The 16,078-nt window shown below is 41.9% G+C and overlaps 1 protein-coding gene across 1 annotated transcript in view; it reads left to right on the top strand.

Moving 5' to 3' along the window:
- Positions 1-13,342, top strand: part of LOC127907881 (uncharacterized) — a 61,798-nt gene extending 48,456 nt beyond the window's left edge. Inside the window, exon 6 of the mRNA XM_052464335.1 lies at positions 13,124-13,342. Coding sequence (XP_052320295.1) covers positions 13,124-13,342 — 219 coding nt within the window. The remainder of the gene's footprint in view (positions 1-13,123) is intronic.
- The last annotated feature ends 2,736 nt before the right edge of the window (positions 13,343-16,078 follow it).

The following is a 16,078-nucleotide window of genomic DNA, read 5'->3' as shown; positions in this document are numbered from 1 at the left end:
GTAAAACAGGGTGTGACACAGATGGAAAATTCTGGCTATCCAAATAAAGTGTGACCTTAAAGCCATTATGGTTCTGCATTTTTTTTATTCAGGGTTACAAAATGTGGACTTTTACAGCATTACAGCCCCATCTCTTTTCAAGTCAAATTTAAGGCCCCCGAAAATATGGTATTTTTGTATTCAGAAACGACTCATTATGGCTCATTTCAAGGCAGATATTTCGGAACAGAGGTTGGAGAAATCTTGTTTACCTCCAAAATTTGCCATGACGTAGATGGATCAGTTGGCTGACCTATTTTTCGGCAGCCATGACAGTGCTAATCCCTGTCCCAGCAGGGTATTTATCTCCCTCTGTCTCCCTGCGTCAGCGCTGGTTCTGATGAATCAGGCCTTTACCTGACTTTGGTTCAAATAGTATTTGTTATTTTTCAGTGTTTGAAAGAAGGGTTTGTTTGAGCCTGCTTGGAGTGTCTAATGTTGGGGTTTGCACTTATTGGACAACTCTACTGGTTCCATTTCACAATGCAAGTTCACTCAAGCACAACTGAAGTATTTGAAGGAAAAGAGATACTATTTTAACCCAGGTCTGGGCCTTATGGGGTAGATGAGGTATCCCACTCTATGGGCTCAGGCTGGCATGGTGCTTTAGTATCCTATTTATGTCATGGCTTTTCAATTATGAGAACAGAAGCACGGTGCTTTTCTGAATGGATCAGCGTTGAGCCTCCTCTTTGTCTGTCCTCCTATTGGAAACTGAGATTTCTGCTCCCCGTCTTCTGCGTTGAGAGAAGACAGCTCTACAACTGAGCCTTATTCGAGGCCTCGTTCTCACTGATAACATCTATTGGTACACTGTCGAAGTTTTGTGTTCACTAATGGTGCTAGACAGTAGATTACACTATGCTCAGCAGGGTATTCCCAGTGGGCAAACGACGTCAGGCAACGTTGCATTTAAGTACAAGGACCAAGCCCGGCAACAGGTTTTTGATGCCAGCCTCTGACTACGAGCTTTACCTTCCATCTCCTTTACCTTCATTTGACCCTAGCTTTACATGGAGTCTTGTAAGTACAGTATGTGCTGATCTTTTGGGGAAATAAAACGTTTCTTGGTGATATGGAGTTGATGGAGCAGCTACAAGCACGAAAGCCGTGTTCGACTGGAGAGCCCTGTCCGAAGCAAGGCCAAGTTATGAGCAGCGTGCCTCTTCAATTTTACATGGATCATTTTCACTTACTCTTCCTCTTACTTTAGTAACGTTTTTGAGCTCAATGGGCTTTGATCTGTGGTAAGAAATACAGTAAATTACGTTGACAGAAGCCACAATCTATTTGCACTATTAAAGCTGATCCACCTCCCTAAACATTTTTTTTATCATACTAAATCAAATACAGGAAAGCAATCAGAACATATCTGTAAGGTCTTATTGGCTATGTCTCAAGAGACACTCTATTGCTTGTATAGGGCACTATTATTATTATTATTATTATTATATTACTTTTGACCAGGGCCATAGGGCCCATGGGGCTCTGGTCAAAAGTATTGAATTATAAAGGGAATAGGGTGCCATTTGGGATGCACAATGCCATTTATAAAGGGAATAGGGTGCCATTTGGGATGCACAATGCCATTTATAAAGGGAATAGGATGCCATTTGGGATGCACACATATAGTTAATAGAATGTTTGACAACATTCATTTCCTTCACTGAACAGGGTAAAGTGATTACATGACTCTTTAAACTGTCACTATTCATACTGAAATAGGCAGGGTGATGGAGTGTGTCTTCACACAATTACCCTCACCCGACACCTTTCCGCTGCTATTTAATTTCTTTGACTTTATTTCACCACAGATTGTCCTTGGAGAGGACTGCACGGCCACAGGAATTAACCGAACTGACAGCAAGCTTAGTTTTAAGAGAGATTTGACAGTAAGTAGAATGTTTGGAAAGACACAGCTTCCATTTTGACAGATGTAGTCTTCTCTTTTGTGATCTTTGATGAGATCCAGATCGTATTACTAAACATTGCTTTGTGAGTGAATCTGTTTATATGCTCACATGTCTGAGGTGTTATTTCAGCTGAGTGACATAACGTGTCTTTCTCTCTTGTTTTGCTACATTTGAGTGAAGGTTAACATTTCCCAGTCTCTCCGAGGTAAAACTCAGAGGTAAAACTCCATACTGCAATGAACATTTTCGGAAAGTTAGCATTTATTCATATTGTAGTACACCACAGTTATATTATTGGGAGCTTAAACCCCTTTCCTGCAGTCAAATTACCAAATTACCCTCTAATGGCCTCATAGGTGGAAGGTTATTCATATTTCAGCTCAACGGTTTTGTTATACTTCAGTCTTCTGTGTTGTATATAAAGTGTAATATTGGGATGCAAACTCAGAATTGAATACATTTCAAATCCATGTCTGGCATGGTACCAATGTCTTCTTTTTTTAAGCCCATAACCATGTGTGTGAGGTATATACTTCTGTTTCGAATTAGATTTGTTTTAAGACTACCAAGAAATGCTCTGTGTAAACTTGATTTAGCCCACTGCAGTAAAGATTTCAAAAACAGGATTTTCACAAACGATGTGTCTCCTATTGTGTGATCCATTCCCCTTTATAGCCACTCATCTCCCCCCTGCTTGCTCTGGTAAATCTCTCCTGCCCCCTTGTGTATCCTAGAGAACATAGATTTATGGAAGAGCCGCCTTATAAGTACTCAAGATATTCAGTATGCCTGTCGGCCTTGAATAAGAGCCCCATAAATAAATGAATGACAGCAGATAAACCATGGAAAAGTCTGTTTTACCTCCGATGACTAGAAGGCATGAAAGGATATAAACGGATATAGTCTACCATTTTCTTCTTATTATTTTTTTAGACAGGAAGTCTTGAAAACATGCCATGTTCGTCTGTCAATGGAGGGTCTTCGGTCATCGGAAAGGATGGAAGGAAGGGGGGTTGGAAGGGGGATAGAAGGGAGGCGGCTACTTCAGGCCAAGTGCAACATCAGTCATTGTAGATGTGTCCCAAATGGCACTTTTCCTGTATTGCACCCTATGGTCCCTGGTCAAAAGTAGCGCACTAGAAGAATAGGATGCCATTTTGGGATGCAAACATTTCCTCTCTCCAACTGTCTTTCTGGAAAAGATCCATTCCATACACACTGAGTATACCAAACGTTAGGAACTACACATAGGAAACTGCAGCATTGCAGTTCTTGACACAAACCGGTGCGCTTGGTATCAACCACCATAGCCCGTTCAAAGGCGCTACATTTTCTGCATTCACCCTCTGAATGGCACACATACACAATCCATGTCTCAAGGCTTAAAAATCCTTATTGAACCCGTTTCTTCCCCTTCATCTGCACTGGTTGAAGTGGATTTAACAAGTGACATCAATAAGGGATCATACCTCTCACCTGGATTCACCTGGTCAGTGTATGTCATGGAAAGAGCAGATGTTCCTAATGTTTTGTATTCTCAGTGTAGATCTAAAAGGGTGGTGGAACACATGAAACATTTTACACCTTCAACACTGTTGGATTACAGCCATGTTGATTTACACACTCTGGTTGTTATTGGCCTCTCAGAAACTCAACCGAGCACTGATCTGAATCGTTCATTCAAGATATGATATATGCCCGCTAATATGGCCCCAAACCAACGACAATGCAGAATGTGGGAGAGCATTATGATTTGTTAAGACACTTCAGGACCAAAAATGTTTGGTTAAATTTAATTTTGATCATGTTAATGTATAGTACGTTTACTGGCCAGATGATCCATTTGATATAATACAGCAATATGATTTGCATGGTTTGCTATTTGTGGCCGTGTTCTTTCAGGTATTCTGCCACCTAGTGGATATTTATATTATTCATTCATTTGTTCAAATGTGAGACAGAGGCACTGATGTAATACGATCAAAAAAGTCAATCAAATCTGTGTTTTTGTTCTTTAAATCCCTAACGCAATCGCTTATGCTCATTGAGAGATTAAGTTTTCAAAGTAGCTACTGCCTTCGAAAAGTAATTTCAAAAACTATCAGTAAAGACAAGGTTCAACTCTACTGCATTTTGTTAAGAATATTTTATTTACAGTCCAAGAACCTACAGTGCCTCAGGCTGCTCGCATTTTCACATTTTCAAAGGACTAGAGCTCTAACTCAAAAAGTAAAAACAACCATTGATTTTTAATAGCAATTCTGGCTGCCCTTGCTTAAAGGGGCTATCTGTGATTGCTACACACATTTTTTTGGACTTTTAAATTAATAATATACACATTATTTATTGAAGAATACAACTTATAAATGCCTCATGAGCTTAGTTCAATTGTCTTATCCCATCAGGACCTAAAATATAAACTCATTTTACTCCTTTGTTCCTAAACAAAGTCATTAATAAACCAACACTGTACAGCTTCAAAACATAGTTTCGAACTGTAATTGTGATCTTGTGGATGGTCAGTTATTGCCCTCAGCTCTGTCTATGTATTTGAGTCATTACATTTCTCCAGCTCCATTCCTCAGCTACTGTATTTTACCAAATCAGCAGTGATGTGACACTTTGCTATTGTTGGAACTGCACATTGCTCCTTTAAGTACAATTTCCCTCTGAACCATTTTTAAGTCGGAATGAAAAGAGTGACAGGAAATTGGAGAGAGAGAGAGGGAATGAAAGAGAGAATAAGGTAAGAGAAGGATGTCGTTGGGCTTTAATTGTCATTACGCAGACGTAGTGAAGAAAGTGCAAAAAAAACAAACACAAAATGTTATATTTTGTGATCTGATGGGGTAAGGCAGTTGAACTAAGCCCATATGGAATTTCTAAGGTATATTATTCAAGAATCAATGGCTTTTATGAATAATACAAAATAAAATGGATCTACCAATTTCAGATTGCCTCTTTAAAAGGCAGCAAAGGGAAATCTGTTGTTCTGCCACTCAGCCAGGCAGGTAAAACCCACTGTTCCCCCGAGCGCCGAAGCTGTGGATGTCGATTAAGGCATCCTCCCGGACCTCTCTGATTCAGAGGGGTTGGGTTAAATGCGGAAGACACATTTCAGTTGACTAGGTATCCCCCTTTCCCTTTGCTGCCATTAAAGTGGCAATCTGAAATTGGTAGATCAAGGTTTTTTTGTAATCAAAGTAGGAGGCAGTAGGATCAGGTGTAAAATGTCCAGTTTACAGTTCAAGGGTGCTTCCATGTGCTTCCAGAAGGACACGTCCCCCCACCACACACACATTTTTTTTTTTTTAATTGCCCCCCCCCAGTTTTATCACTGGAATGTGATACAAAACGAGTCTCGGTGTGCTTTGGGACCTTGCGAAAGCCTTTAAGCGGTTGGGTAGGCTGTTTGGAGAGATTATAAAAAAATATATTTATATGCCCCCCCCCACTTCTAAAACCAAAGTTGTGCCCCTGATATAAATGAACAAAATTCATATAGGTTCAAATATAATCTCGCCCATCAGTTGGTTCTCTCTCCAAACATAGCAATTGAGCCTGGGAGGTTAACATCAAAGGAAAATCAAACTCTCCCAACAGGTACAGATGACAGGTAGACAAAGACAGACAAGGAGCTCTGGAGTTTGGCTGAGATGCGCAAATTGAGAAAACAAACCAAATGTGTGTTCATGTGCACCTGAACATCGCAATCAAAGCCTAGGACCATAGAGAGACCGTCTTTAGTTACTATGCCCCCAGTCTCTGGAATAGCCTGCCATAGAACCTGGGGGGAGGAGAAACTAGACATTTTTAAAAGATATCTTAAAAACACACCTCTTTAGCTTTGCTTTTCCTTAGGGTGCTATTTAGTTGCGCTTGTGTTTGTTGTGTAGTAAAGTTATTTTCATTATTATTATTTTCTGTTAAGCACATTGTGTTACATTCCATGTCTGAAATGTGCAGTATGAATAAAGCTTGATTTGATGATTCCAAACGGGTGAATTAGTGTTAATACATTGTTTTGGGTGTGTTTTTATATCCCCAGTAATTAATTCCTCATAGTGTAATATATTGTTGTTCTTTTCCCCTGAGTATTTACTCTGCACAACTAATCATGAGTTGAAGAAATGTTTGGTCATGTTTGCGCATTTCATTGAAACATTTAAGTGCATTAAAATGGAATTCGTGACTAGAGCATCGAGTCCCCATCTGAACATTAGCTCCCTAGGTTTTGGATTAAGGTCTATTTAGGCCGCAATATATTTTCAATTTTTAGCCGCAAATAATATTCCCATGCTGTAATTTACTGCTGCTTCTGTCACTTAGTCATTCAGCCTATCACTTCTATTCCGGTCGTAGTGTAGGCGTGTAACATGTAATCCGTCTCCGAAATACCATTTCACTCTAATCGCTTCTTGGTGATGTTCTTTATGTTCAATTTCTATCTCTAAATGTAAAATCCACTCTACAGTGACAGGGAATAAATGCGATGACAAGAGAGAATTTATTAGAATAGAGACGCAGTGTAAAGCCACTTGTTATTCGTCACCTCGGCTGTCAACACTGTTGGATAGTGCGGTGAAATCCTCACCACCATCAAATGTGTACGTATATTAGATTAATATTACACTAATGATTAACTTTCAATTACAGTGGGAGACAATGTTGCATTGAGGCCGAGACAAACGCCCAAGAGATGTGCCCTGTTCAATCCAACCTGTGTGCGCATGCGCGTGTGTGTCTGTTCCTATTTAACAAACGTTGCCCATACAGCAATAGAGCTAAAGTTAAACAAATAAACAAGAAGAAAATAGCCACAACACCATCTGAAAGATCATACAGTAATGAACAATAGCATAGATTACTCAAATGTTACTCAAATGTACTCTGTATTATTGTGAGATTTGGATAATAGTGATTGATTAGCAATGCGGCTGCCTGGCGAGTGCCCATAAATTGGGTTGTGTCGCGAGATAATTGAGATGGTGATTACCTGATTACCTGGGTGCCTTGGGGATGTAGTGTGCGGGTCATGGTAGGCTACTGCTAGATCATCTTTATGAACTCCGGTGGTTTGAAGTTGGAAAAAGATACATTCTGAGTTCAGCAGAAATCAAGTAGAGATGGAGGGAGCTAGCGTAATTTAGACAACCTGATTGTGTTTCTGTATGTTCATCGTTAGAAGGTGCACGATAGTGGAGATGGTGGTTTCCTGTCGATAAGTAATGTCTTGAGGAGCTCCTGTATTGCTGCCTCTGGTCTTAACTTTCGTTGAAGTTGAGGTTCCACTCTCTGATTGCCGTCACCTCAACATTGACTCCTTTGACCAATGGAAATGAGTCAGATGCATTTCTTGAATCTACTCTGGATTTATCAGAGTTTGAATGGTCCCAAACGGCACCCTATTCGTCATAGTGCACTACTTCTGACCAGAGCTTCATGGGCCCAGGTCAAAAGTAGTACACTACATAGGGAATAGTATGCCATTTGGGATGTAGTATCTTTGGGTTCGTTTTGGGTGCATATCTGAATGGGCTTGGGATCTCTCTGGTCTGAAGACAAAATGAAAAAGAGACCCGGACCTGTATTCATACAGCGCCTAAGAGTAGTAGAGCTCTAAGATCTGTTTCAGATCACAAAGCATGAGATTACTCCTACTCTGAAACGCTTCATGAAATCAAGACATGATTAAAAAAAATTCTTTGCCACCAATGCAATAACAATGTATTTAATGTGGGAAGGAGACTGGGTTAATGACTAAAATGGCTGTCCAAATAAACCTTCTGACTCTACAGAGATTAACAAAATAAGTATGTTGCCAAATTTGAGAGAGCGAGAGAGATAGATATGGCAATGTTAACATATGTTTCCCGTGTCAATATAGCCCCTTGAAGTGAATGAGCCTCACAGGGATTTGCATAGCTTCCCCACAACAGTAAAGGCGAGGAAGTGTGTATCCCTAAATGGCACCCCATTTTCCATATAGCTCTGTGGGCACTGAAGCAAACTCTTTCACACGCATGGATAAACCATATTGACGGGGCTGCAGTGGAGCGGGTCGAGAGCCTCAGGTTCCTCTGTGTCCAAATTACTAAGGAAGGGAGGTGGTTCCCCCTCATCAGGAGGTTGAAAAGTTTTGGCACGGGCCCTCAAATCCTCAAAAATGTCTACAACTGTACCATTGAGAGCATCTTGACTGGTTGTAATCACTGCTTGGTATGGCAATAGCACCGCCCTCGATCACGTGGCGCTACAGAGGGCAGTGCTGACAGCCCAGTATATCACTGGGACTGAGCTCCCTGTCATCCAGAACCTCAGAACACCAACGAGCTCCTGAACAGCTTCTATCCCCAAGCCATAAGACTGCTAAATGGCTGACTAAATGGCTGACCCTTGTACTTTATTTATTTTTTGATCGATGCACACTCACAGGGCCCTACACACTCACGCCCACTGACACTCCAAAACACACACAAACACTCACTCCATCATTTGCTCACACACACATAACATGACTCACACGCTCACACCCACTCACATACAATCATCATATATGCTGGATGCTACTCTCCAGCACTTCAATCAAAGACTCAATCATGGACACGCTTACTGACAGTCGTGGCTGCTTCGCGTGATGTATTGTTGTCTATCTTCTTGCCCTTTGTGCTGTTGTCTGTGCCCAGTAACGTTTGTACCATGTTTTGTGCTGCTCACATGTTGTTGTCATGTTGTGTTGCTACCATGTTGTGTTGCCACCACGTTGTTGTCTTAGGTCTCTCTCTATGTAGTGTTGTCGTGTCTCTCGTCACGATGTGTGTGTTGTCCTAAATTTGTATTTTATTTTTAATTTTGAATCCCAGCCTCCGTCCCCGCAGGAGGCCTTTTTGCCTTTTGGTAGGTCGTCGTTGTAAATAAGAATTTGTTCTTAACTGACTTGCCTAGTTAAATAATGGTGTGTGGGTGCTTTGCTGCAGGATGGACTGGTGCACTTCACAAAATTGATGGCACCATGAGGATGGAAAATGATGTGGATATATTGAAGCAACATCTCAAGACAGTCAGGAAGTTAAAGCTTGGTTGCAAATGGGTCTTCCAAATGTACAATGACACCAAGCATACTTCCAAAGTTGTGGCAAAATGGCTTAAGGACAACAATGTCAAGGTATTGGAGTGGCCATCACAAAGCCCTGACCTCAACCCTATAGAGAATTTGTGGGCAGAAAAAGCATGTGCGAGCAAGGAGGCCTACAAACCTGACTCAGTTACATCAGCTCTGTCAGGAGGAATGAGCAAACATTCACCCAACTTATTGTGGGAAGCTTGTGGAAGGCTACCCGAAACGTTTGACTCAAGTTAAACAATTTAAAGGCAATGCCACCAAATACTAATTGAGTGTATGTGAACTTCTGACCCACTGGGAATGTGATGAAGGAAATTAAAGCTGAAATAAATTCATTCTCTCTACTATTATTCTGACATTTCACATTCTTAAAATAAAGTGGTGATCCTGACTGACCTAAGATAGGGAATATTTACTAGGATTAAATGTCATGAATTGTGAAAAACTGAGTTTGAATGTATTTGGCTAAGGTGTATGTAAACTTCTGACTTCAACTGTATCTACTACCTCTGTCATTCCATTCCATTATCCCTGTAAATGATAAATATGGTACTGGAACGGACTGATCCTGTATATGGCTTACTTTCTCGTTCTTATTTTTTTCATCGTATGTTATTTTTTCTATTACATTGTTATGATTGCGGCATTGTTGGGTTTAAATCTTGCGAGATAGATACACTGTACATGTGACATTAAAACTTGAAACCAATGCGCGCGCACACACAAACACAGAGAGAGTGCCACACACACATGTAATCTCCCAGGCGGTGGCTCAATCATGTCAGGATTCTGTCTCCAACACAAAGAGCTTCTCGTTAATAACTGTGGGCCTCTGAGACCCCCAGTCCCTGTCATACCAACACGGTGACATTAATACACTACAGTTAGGCTCTCCCTTGTGTGTAGCTGTCACAATGTGGGACAGTTACAATGGTATTCTGCAGTTCTGGTCCTGAGGATAAACAGAGGTCATGTGCAGACCTTTTGTTCCAGCTCAGCGCTAACACATCTGTCTGCTTCAATTGATCAAGGGCTTAATGGGTAATTGATTCGTTGAATCAGGGGGTGTTAGTGCAGGGCTAGTGCAAAATATTTCACACCCTGTTTTAAAAGTGGTCGCTGAGTGGAGTGAATTCCTGAATTATCCCCCTTCTTCTCCTCCTCCTTCTTCCTACATGGTGTGTCTTATGGGATACAGAGATGGGTAGTATTTCTGTTACATGTATTTGAAATATGTATTTCAATTCCTTCTGAATATTTTGTACATTTTTATAACACTGGGCTGAGCTACACTGCAACATATTTTGCAGCAAGATACTTTTGAGAGCTGTAATTTGCATTTTCAAAATACAAAATACCATTCTACACCATTTTGTATAGCGGCTCACAATTTCGTGGCCCCTTTCACCTATTAGAAGTCTGATGGCACTGTGGTGTGATAACAGCATCTGCTAAGTTAACTAAATGTAAATGTCAAAATGAACCATTGCAAAGCATGCAGAGTGTTACACTAATGAGCTCCGCCCGAAACAAGGCCAATAGTAATACCCAGTGTGCTTTGCAGTTCATTTTGGTGTGTTTATTTTCACAGCAGACACTGCTATCCGGAGTGACTTGCAGTCAGTGCAACTAAGGTAGATAAACAGCAACATTTCACAGTAATAGCAAGTAAGTTGTTTTCTTCTCTCTGAATACTTAGTATTTTATATGAATGAATTTAATAGTAGCATTGACTGAGCAGATTAAAGTTAGACAACACACACTGTTGTAACGGATGTCGTCGGGAGAAAGAGAGGAGGACCAAAGTGTTCATGATGATTTTTAAATCAAACTCAGAACACTAAACAAAAAATAACAACGTGAATTTACAAAACCAAAACAGTACCGTTTGGCCAAAACACTCACACGGAAACAAACACCCACAAACCAAAAGTGAAACACAGGCTACCTAAGTATGATTCTAGTAGTGCACTAAGACATAGACAGTGGGGCAATTACTATGCAGTGGCTGATTGACAATTACTGCAGAAGTAGTGCACTAAATAGGGAATAGGGTGCTATTTGGGACAAAGAGAGTGGGGCAATTACTGCAGAGGTAGTGCACTAAATAGGGAATAGGGTGCCATTTGGGACAAAGACGGTTGGGCAATTACTATGCAGTGGCTGATTGAAGATTACTGCAGAAGCTCAACCTATTGATATGCCTTTTCCGCTCTATGGGATGACAAGAGCTACTTCAGACGGCGACGGCAGTCATTTGAGTATATCTGATGGGAGAGAGAGTTTGCATTCCAAATATCACTCTATTCCCTATATAGTGCACTACTTTTGACTAGGGCCCATATGGCTCTGGTCAAAAGTAGTGCACTATATAGGGAATAGAGTGGCATTCGTGAGACAGCCAGGAATCATCTGCTCTCCGAGGCATTTTAATTGGGTGACATCTTTTCTGAGGTGTGTGTGTGTGTGTGTGTATATATATATATGTGTGCGTGTGATGGTATGCATCTTCACATTTGTTTGTGTGTGTCACTATTGAGCAGGACAGCTAGAATGATGAGACAAGGAGCCATGTCCAGACTGAGACAAAGGTGAATGAATATTAATAAGGATTCATGGTTGATTAGATACTTGATAGATAAGCCCTTTTGATTGCATCAATGAAAATGTTCAGCGATTGTTTGCGGGGGGGATTTCTTACCGTCTCTAAGAGTCAGTTGAAAATAATCTGCTTTCCCACCAAGTATACAGAATTTACAAATCAATTTAGATTGGACAGAGCCAATTGCTCCAAGTCAACCCATTTTGAATGTCATTCAATTTAAATAGAATATCACCTTTGTTGGTTTTGTGTTGGTCTATGCTAAGATTCCTACTGTATTGCAGAATCACAAGTCAATACAGTATCTAATGAAAAGCTCCTTTCTAAGAAAGGTCATGCTTATGAATCAATACACACTATCAATGCTGTTAATACGATAACCAGGAACCGAAGGAGCCATATTGATTGCTATACAGTATTTATCCTACCCTCAAAACTCTAATGAACATCATCCACAAATAATTAATTGAAGCGTGCTGATTCTCTCTCTCTCTCTCTCTCTCTGGCTTTGAAGATGCCCAGTCCACACAGAATGCTTTCAGGACACACAAACCATGCTAAAAATCAAAGATCCTTCATTCAGTATAATAAAATAAAAGTAAAAAACTAGTCTTAGTCTGGTAGGAAAACCACAATCCTGTGCAATGCTTTTCTGAAGGGGGAGAGTGACTTGTTGCTCCACTTCTCTTTGTTGATTTTTCAGTCTGTCAACTCCTCGTCTGAGGCTGAAGCTAGCCTGGTTCCAGATCTGTTTCAGGAGGCGTCTCACCATTTACGTAGGTCGTCTGTCTGTAAGACAAGGAAGAGGGGTTGGGACTGGAAACAGGAGACAAGGGGCAGTGAGACATGGTTTTAACTCTAGACACAGAAAAGGTAGGAAAAATACAGAGGGAACGGGGCAACAGAGGACGAACAGCAGAGGGGCTAATGATCTTAGAGCGGGAGGAAAGGTCTCGGCTTCTGAGGTAGTAGCCGCGGCACTATAGCGGCATGCCAGTGCCTCAGGCTTGACCTTCTTGGATACCGGTCGGTTCTGCGGAAGGGATGTGGCCCGGGCCCTACTGAACCCCTCCTGGAGGTTGTGGTACTCTGCAAGCGGAGAGATCCGGGGCAATTTCCAAGCCCTCAGGAAGACATTCCGGGGCAGGCAGAGATGACTTCAGGCAATGAGTGTGGCAGGACGTGCTACAGCCCAAGATGGCACCAGTAGCCCAGGCAATGGAGGGATTGTATCGCTGGAGCCAAGAGAACCCGCGGGGACTCAACCAGCAGGAATTGGATCGTCTCGATGGGGTTCCCCGACACTCGTAGATTGACGGGTGTGGTCTGGTGGGTGACCTGTGGTATTGGGTAGGCTTATACATTGGGTGGACAAAGACTGAACAGGTGAATCCAGGTGAAAGCTATGATCCCTTATTGAGGTCCCCTGCTAAATCCACTGTCCAGTGCTCTAACACCTATGGAAATGGAGAGGGTTTGAGTGGGGATGCCCAGCTCGGACGTCAGGGTAACGTCCATGAGACTCACATCAGCTCAGAGTCGATGAGTACCCGGCGAGACTTGGACTGGTCGCCCCCACAGCAGGGTGGCACGGAGAGGGGAACGAGTAAGGGGAGAAGAACAATTATCTTTAAGACCCACCAGAGTACTCAGTCCAACGAATGAGCTGGGTCTCTTGAAGGGACAGGTAGAAACATAATGACCGACAGTACCGCAATACAGACAACTCTGGGTGTTCAGTCTGTGCACGAGTTCGGCTGAAGGCAGCCTAGCCCTGCCGAGCTGCGTTGGCATGGGAAGAGGCAACTCGGCAGTCTTCGGAGGCTCTTGGAGGAACTTGGGTAAGCACAGATCAGATGCAAGGTCTGTCCTCGTGCTCCTAGACCTTAGTACTGCTTTTGCCACCATCGATCACAACATTCTTTTGGAAAGATTGCAAACCCAAATTAGTCTACACAGACAAGTTCTGGCCTGGTTCAGTTTGTCTCTGTGGATGGTTTGTCCTCTGACAAATCAACTGTAAGTTTTGCTGTTCCTCAATGTTCCATCTTAGGACCACTATTGTTTTCACTATATATTTTACCTCTCGTTAACTTTCACTGCTATGCGGACGATACACAGCTTTACATTTCAATGAAACATTGAAGCCCAAATATTGCCCTCCCTGGAAGCCTGTGTTTGAGACATAAGGAAGTGGATGGTGGAAAATGTTTTGCTTTTAAACTTGGACAAAACAGAGATGTTAGTTCTAGGTCCCAAGAAACAGATCTTCTGTTGGATCTGACAATTAATCTTGATGGTTGTACAGTCATCTCAAATAAAACTGTAAAGGATCTCGGCGTTACTCTGGACCTTGATCTCTCTTTTGACGAACATATCAAGACTATTTCAAGGACAGCTTTTTTCACCTACGTAACATGGCAAAAATCTGTAATGTTCTGTCCAAAAATGATGCAGAAAAGTTCATCCATGCTTTTGTCACTTCTATATTTAACTACTGCAATGCTCTACTTTCCGGCTATCTGGATAAAGCACTAAATAAACTTCAGTTAGTGCAAAACACGGCTGTTAGAATCTTGACTAGAACCCCAAAATGTGATCATATTACGCCAGTGCTAGCCTGTCTACACTGGCTTCCTGTTAAGGCTAGTGCTGATTTCACGGTTTTACTGCTAACCTACAAAGCATTACATGGGCTTGCTCCTACCTATCTCTCCGATTTAGTCCTACATACAGTACCTACATGTATGCTGTGGTCACAAGACGCAGGCCTCCTTATTGTCCTTGGAATTTCTAAGCAAACAGCTGAATGCAGGGCTTTCTCCTATAGAGTTCAATATTTATGGAATGGTCTGCCTATCCATGTGAGAGACGCAGACTCTGTCTCGACCTTTAAGTCTTTATTGAAGACTCATTGCTTCAGTAGGTCCTATGATTGAGTCTCTGCCTGGCCGATTCCCCTCTCTCCACATGGATTCTCTGCCTCTAACTCTATTACGGGGGCTGAGTCACTGGCTTACTGGTGCTCTTCCATGCCGTCCCTAGTAGGGGTGCATCACTTGAGTGGGTTGAGTCAATCCTGTCCTGGTTGGTGCCCCCTCGGGTGTGAATTTATGTGTGCTCCTTCTAATTCTCTCTCTCTTCCTCTCCCTTCCCTCCCGGAGGACCTGAGCCCTGGGACCAAGCCTAAGGACTACCTGGCCGGATGACTCTTTGCTATCCACCTGGTCATGCTGCTACCTTGTCCCGGACCTGCTATTTTTGACTCTCTCTTTTCCGCACCTGCTGTCTCTAACTCTAAATGATCGGTTATGAAAAGCCAATTTACATTTATTCCTGAGGTGCTGAACTGTTGCAACCTCTACAACCACTGTGCTTATTATTATTTGACCCTGCTGGTCATCTATGAACGTTTGAACATCTTGGCCATGTACTGTTATAATCTCCACCCGGCACAGCCAAAAGAGGACTGAGACCAGGCCCTCAGAGCCTGGTTCCTCTCTAGATGTGACATCAGCTGATCCTTGACTAAATTGAAGACAGCTGTTGTCCTTAAGAAAGAAATTGGACCTCCTATAGGAGTGGGAAGTTAAGAATCCCAATTCAACAACCTCTAAGGCTACAACCCAAGTGTCTCCGGCACCCTATTCCCTAGGGCACTACTTTTTACCAGGACGAGCTTGTCATTTGTGACGCAGCACAATAGTATATAAAGGTAAAATAATAATAATAATAATAATAGACATGGGGTTTGTCTGCTGTGAGGTACAAATCTAATTTGAGCAGGTCAGAATCACACAGGAGATTTTTCAGAGTATCCACACTAAAAAGTTTTAGTAGTCCAATAGACACCAAGCACCGCTCTCTGCTCTCCTCTGCATTTTAACCACTTTTACTTCACAAACACTGGCTATGCCTCTCTTTTTGAAGCCCATTCTCTTCGCTGTAAAGTTTGAAGATTTAACAAGGGAGTCCTTGACTGTCTAGTCAGACCCTCTTGACACTCATTAACTTCAATTGAGTGGGATGGTGATGAGGGAGTTTGTACACAGCTGTTGCCAAACCAACAACGGGAGGTAAACAGTAGTAGACAATCACTCTCTCTCGCCACCTGCTGTTGCTATTCATAATGCAAGCTCACAAAAGGACCATTATCCTCATAAGGGACAGTTCACCTTGCTGCTGAGTGTTTAGATTACACCAAATGCTTTTTCTTTCTCAGAATTATTCATTCATTCAGACTTTTATTGTCCTTTGTACAGTATATCCATCGCTCTCATATTATTGTTAGTTTCTTTTGTTTTTCCAACCAGCCCGCATAGGCCAGCTATTTGTCCTGTAGAGTAAAGAGTGACATTTTGTATTCATTTCTGAACATTTATATTTCAAATAATATTATAA

This window comes from Oncorhynchus keta, chromosome 16, assembly GCF_023373465.1.
Source record: "Oncorhynchus keta strain PuntledgeMale-10-30-2019 chromosome 16, Oket_V2, whole genome shotgun sequence".
NCBI lineage: Eukaryota > Metazoa > Chordata > Actinopteri > Salmoniformes > Salmonidae > Oncorhynchus > Oncorhynchus keta.
The sequence above is the reverse complement of the archived record's forward strand: the minus strand, read 5'-3'. Positions and strand labels throughout refer to the sequence as shown.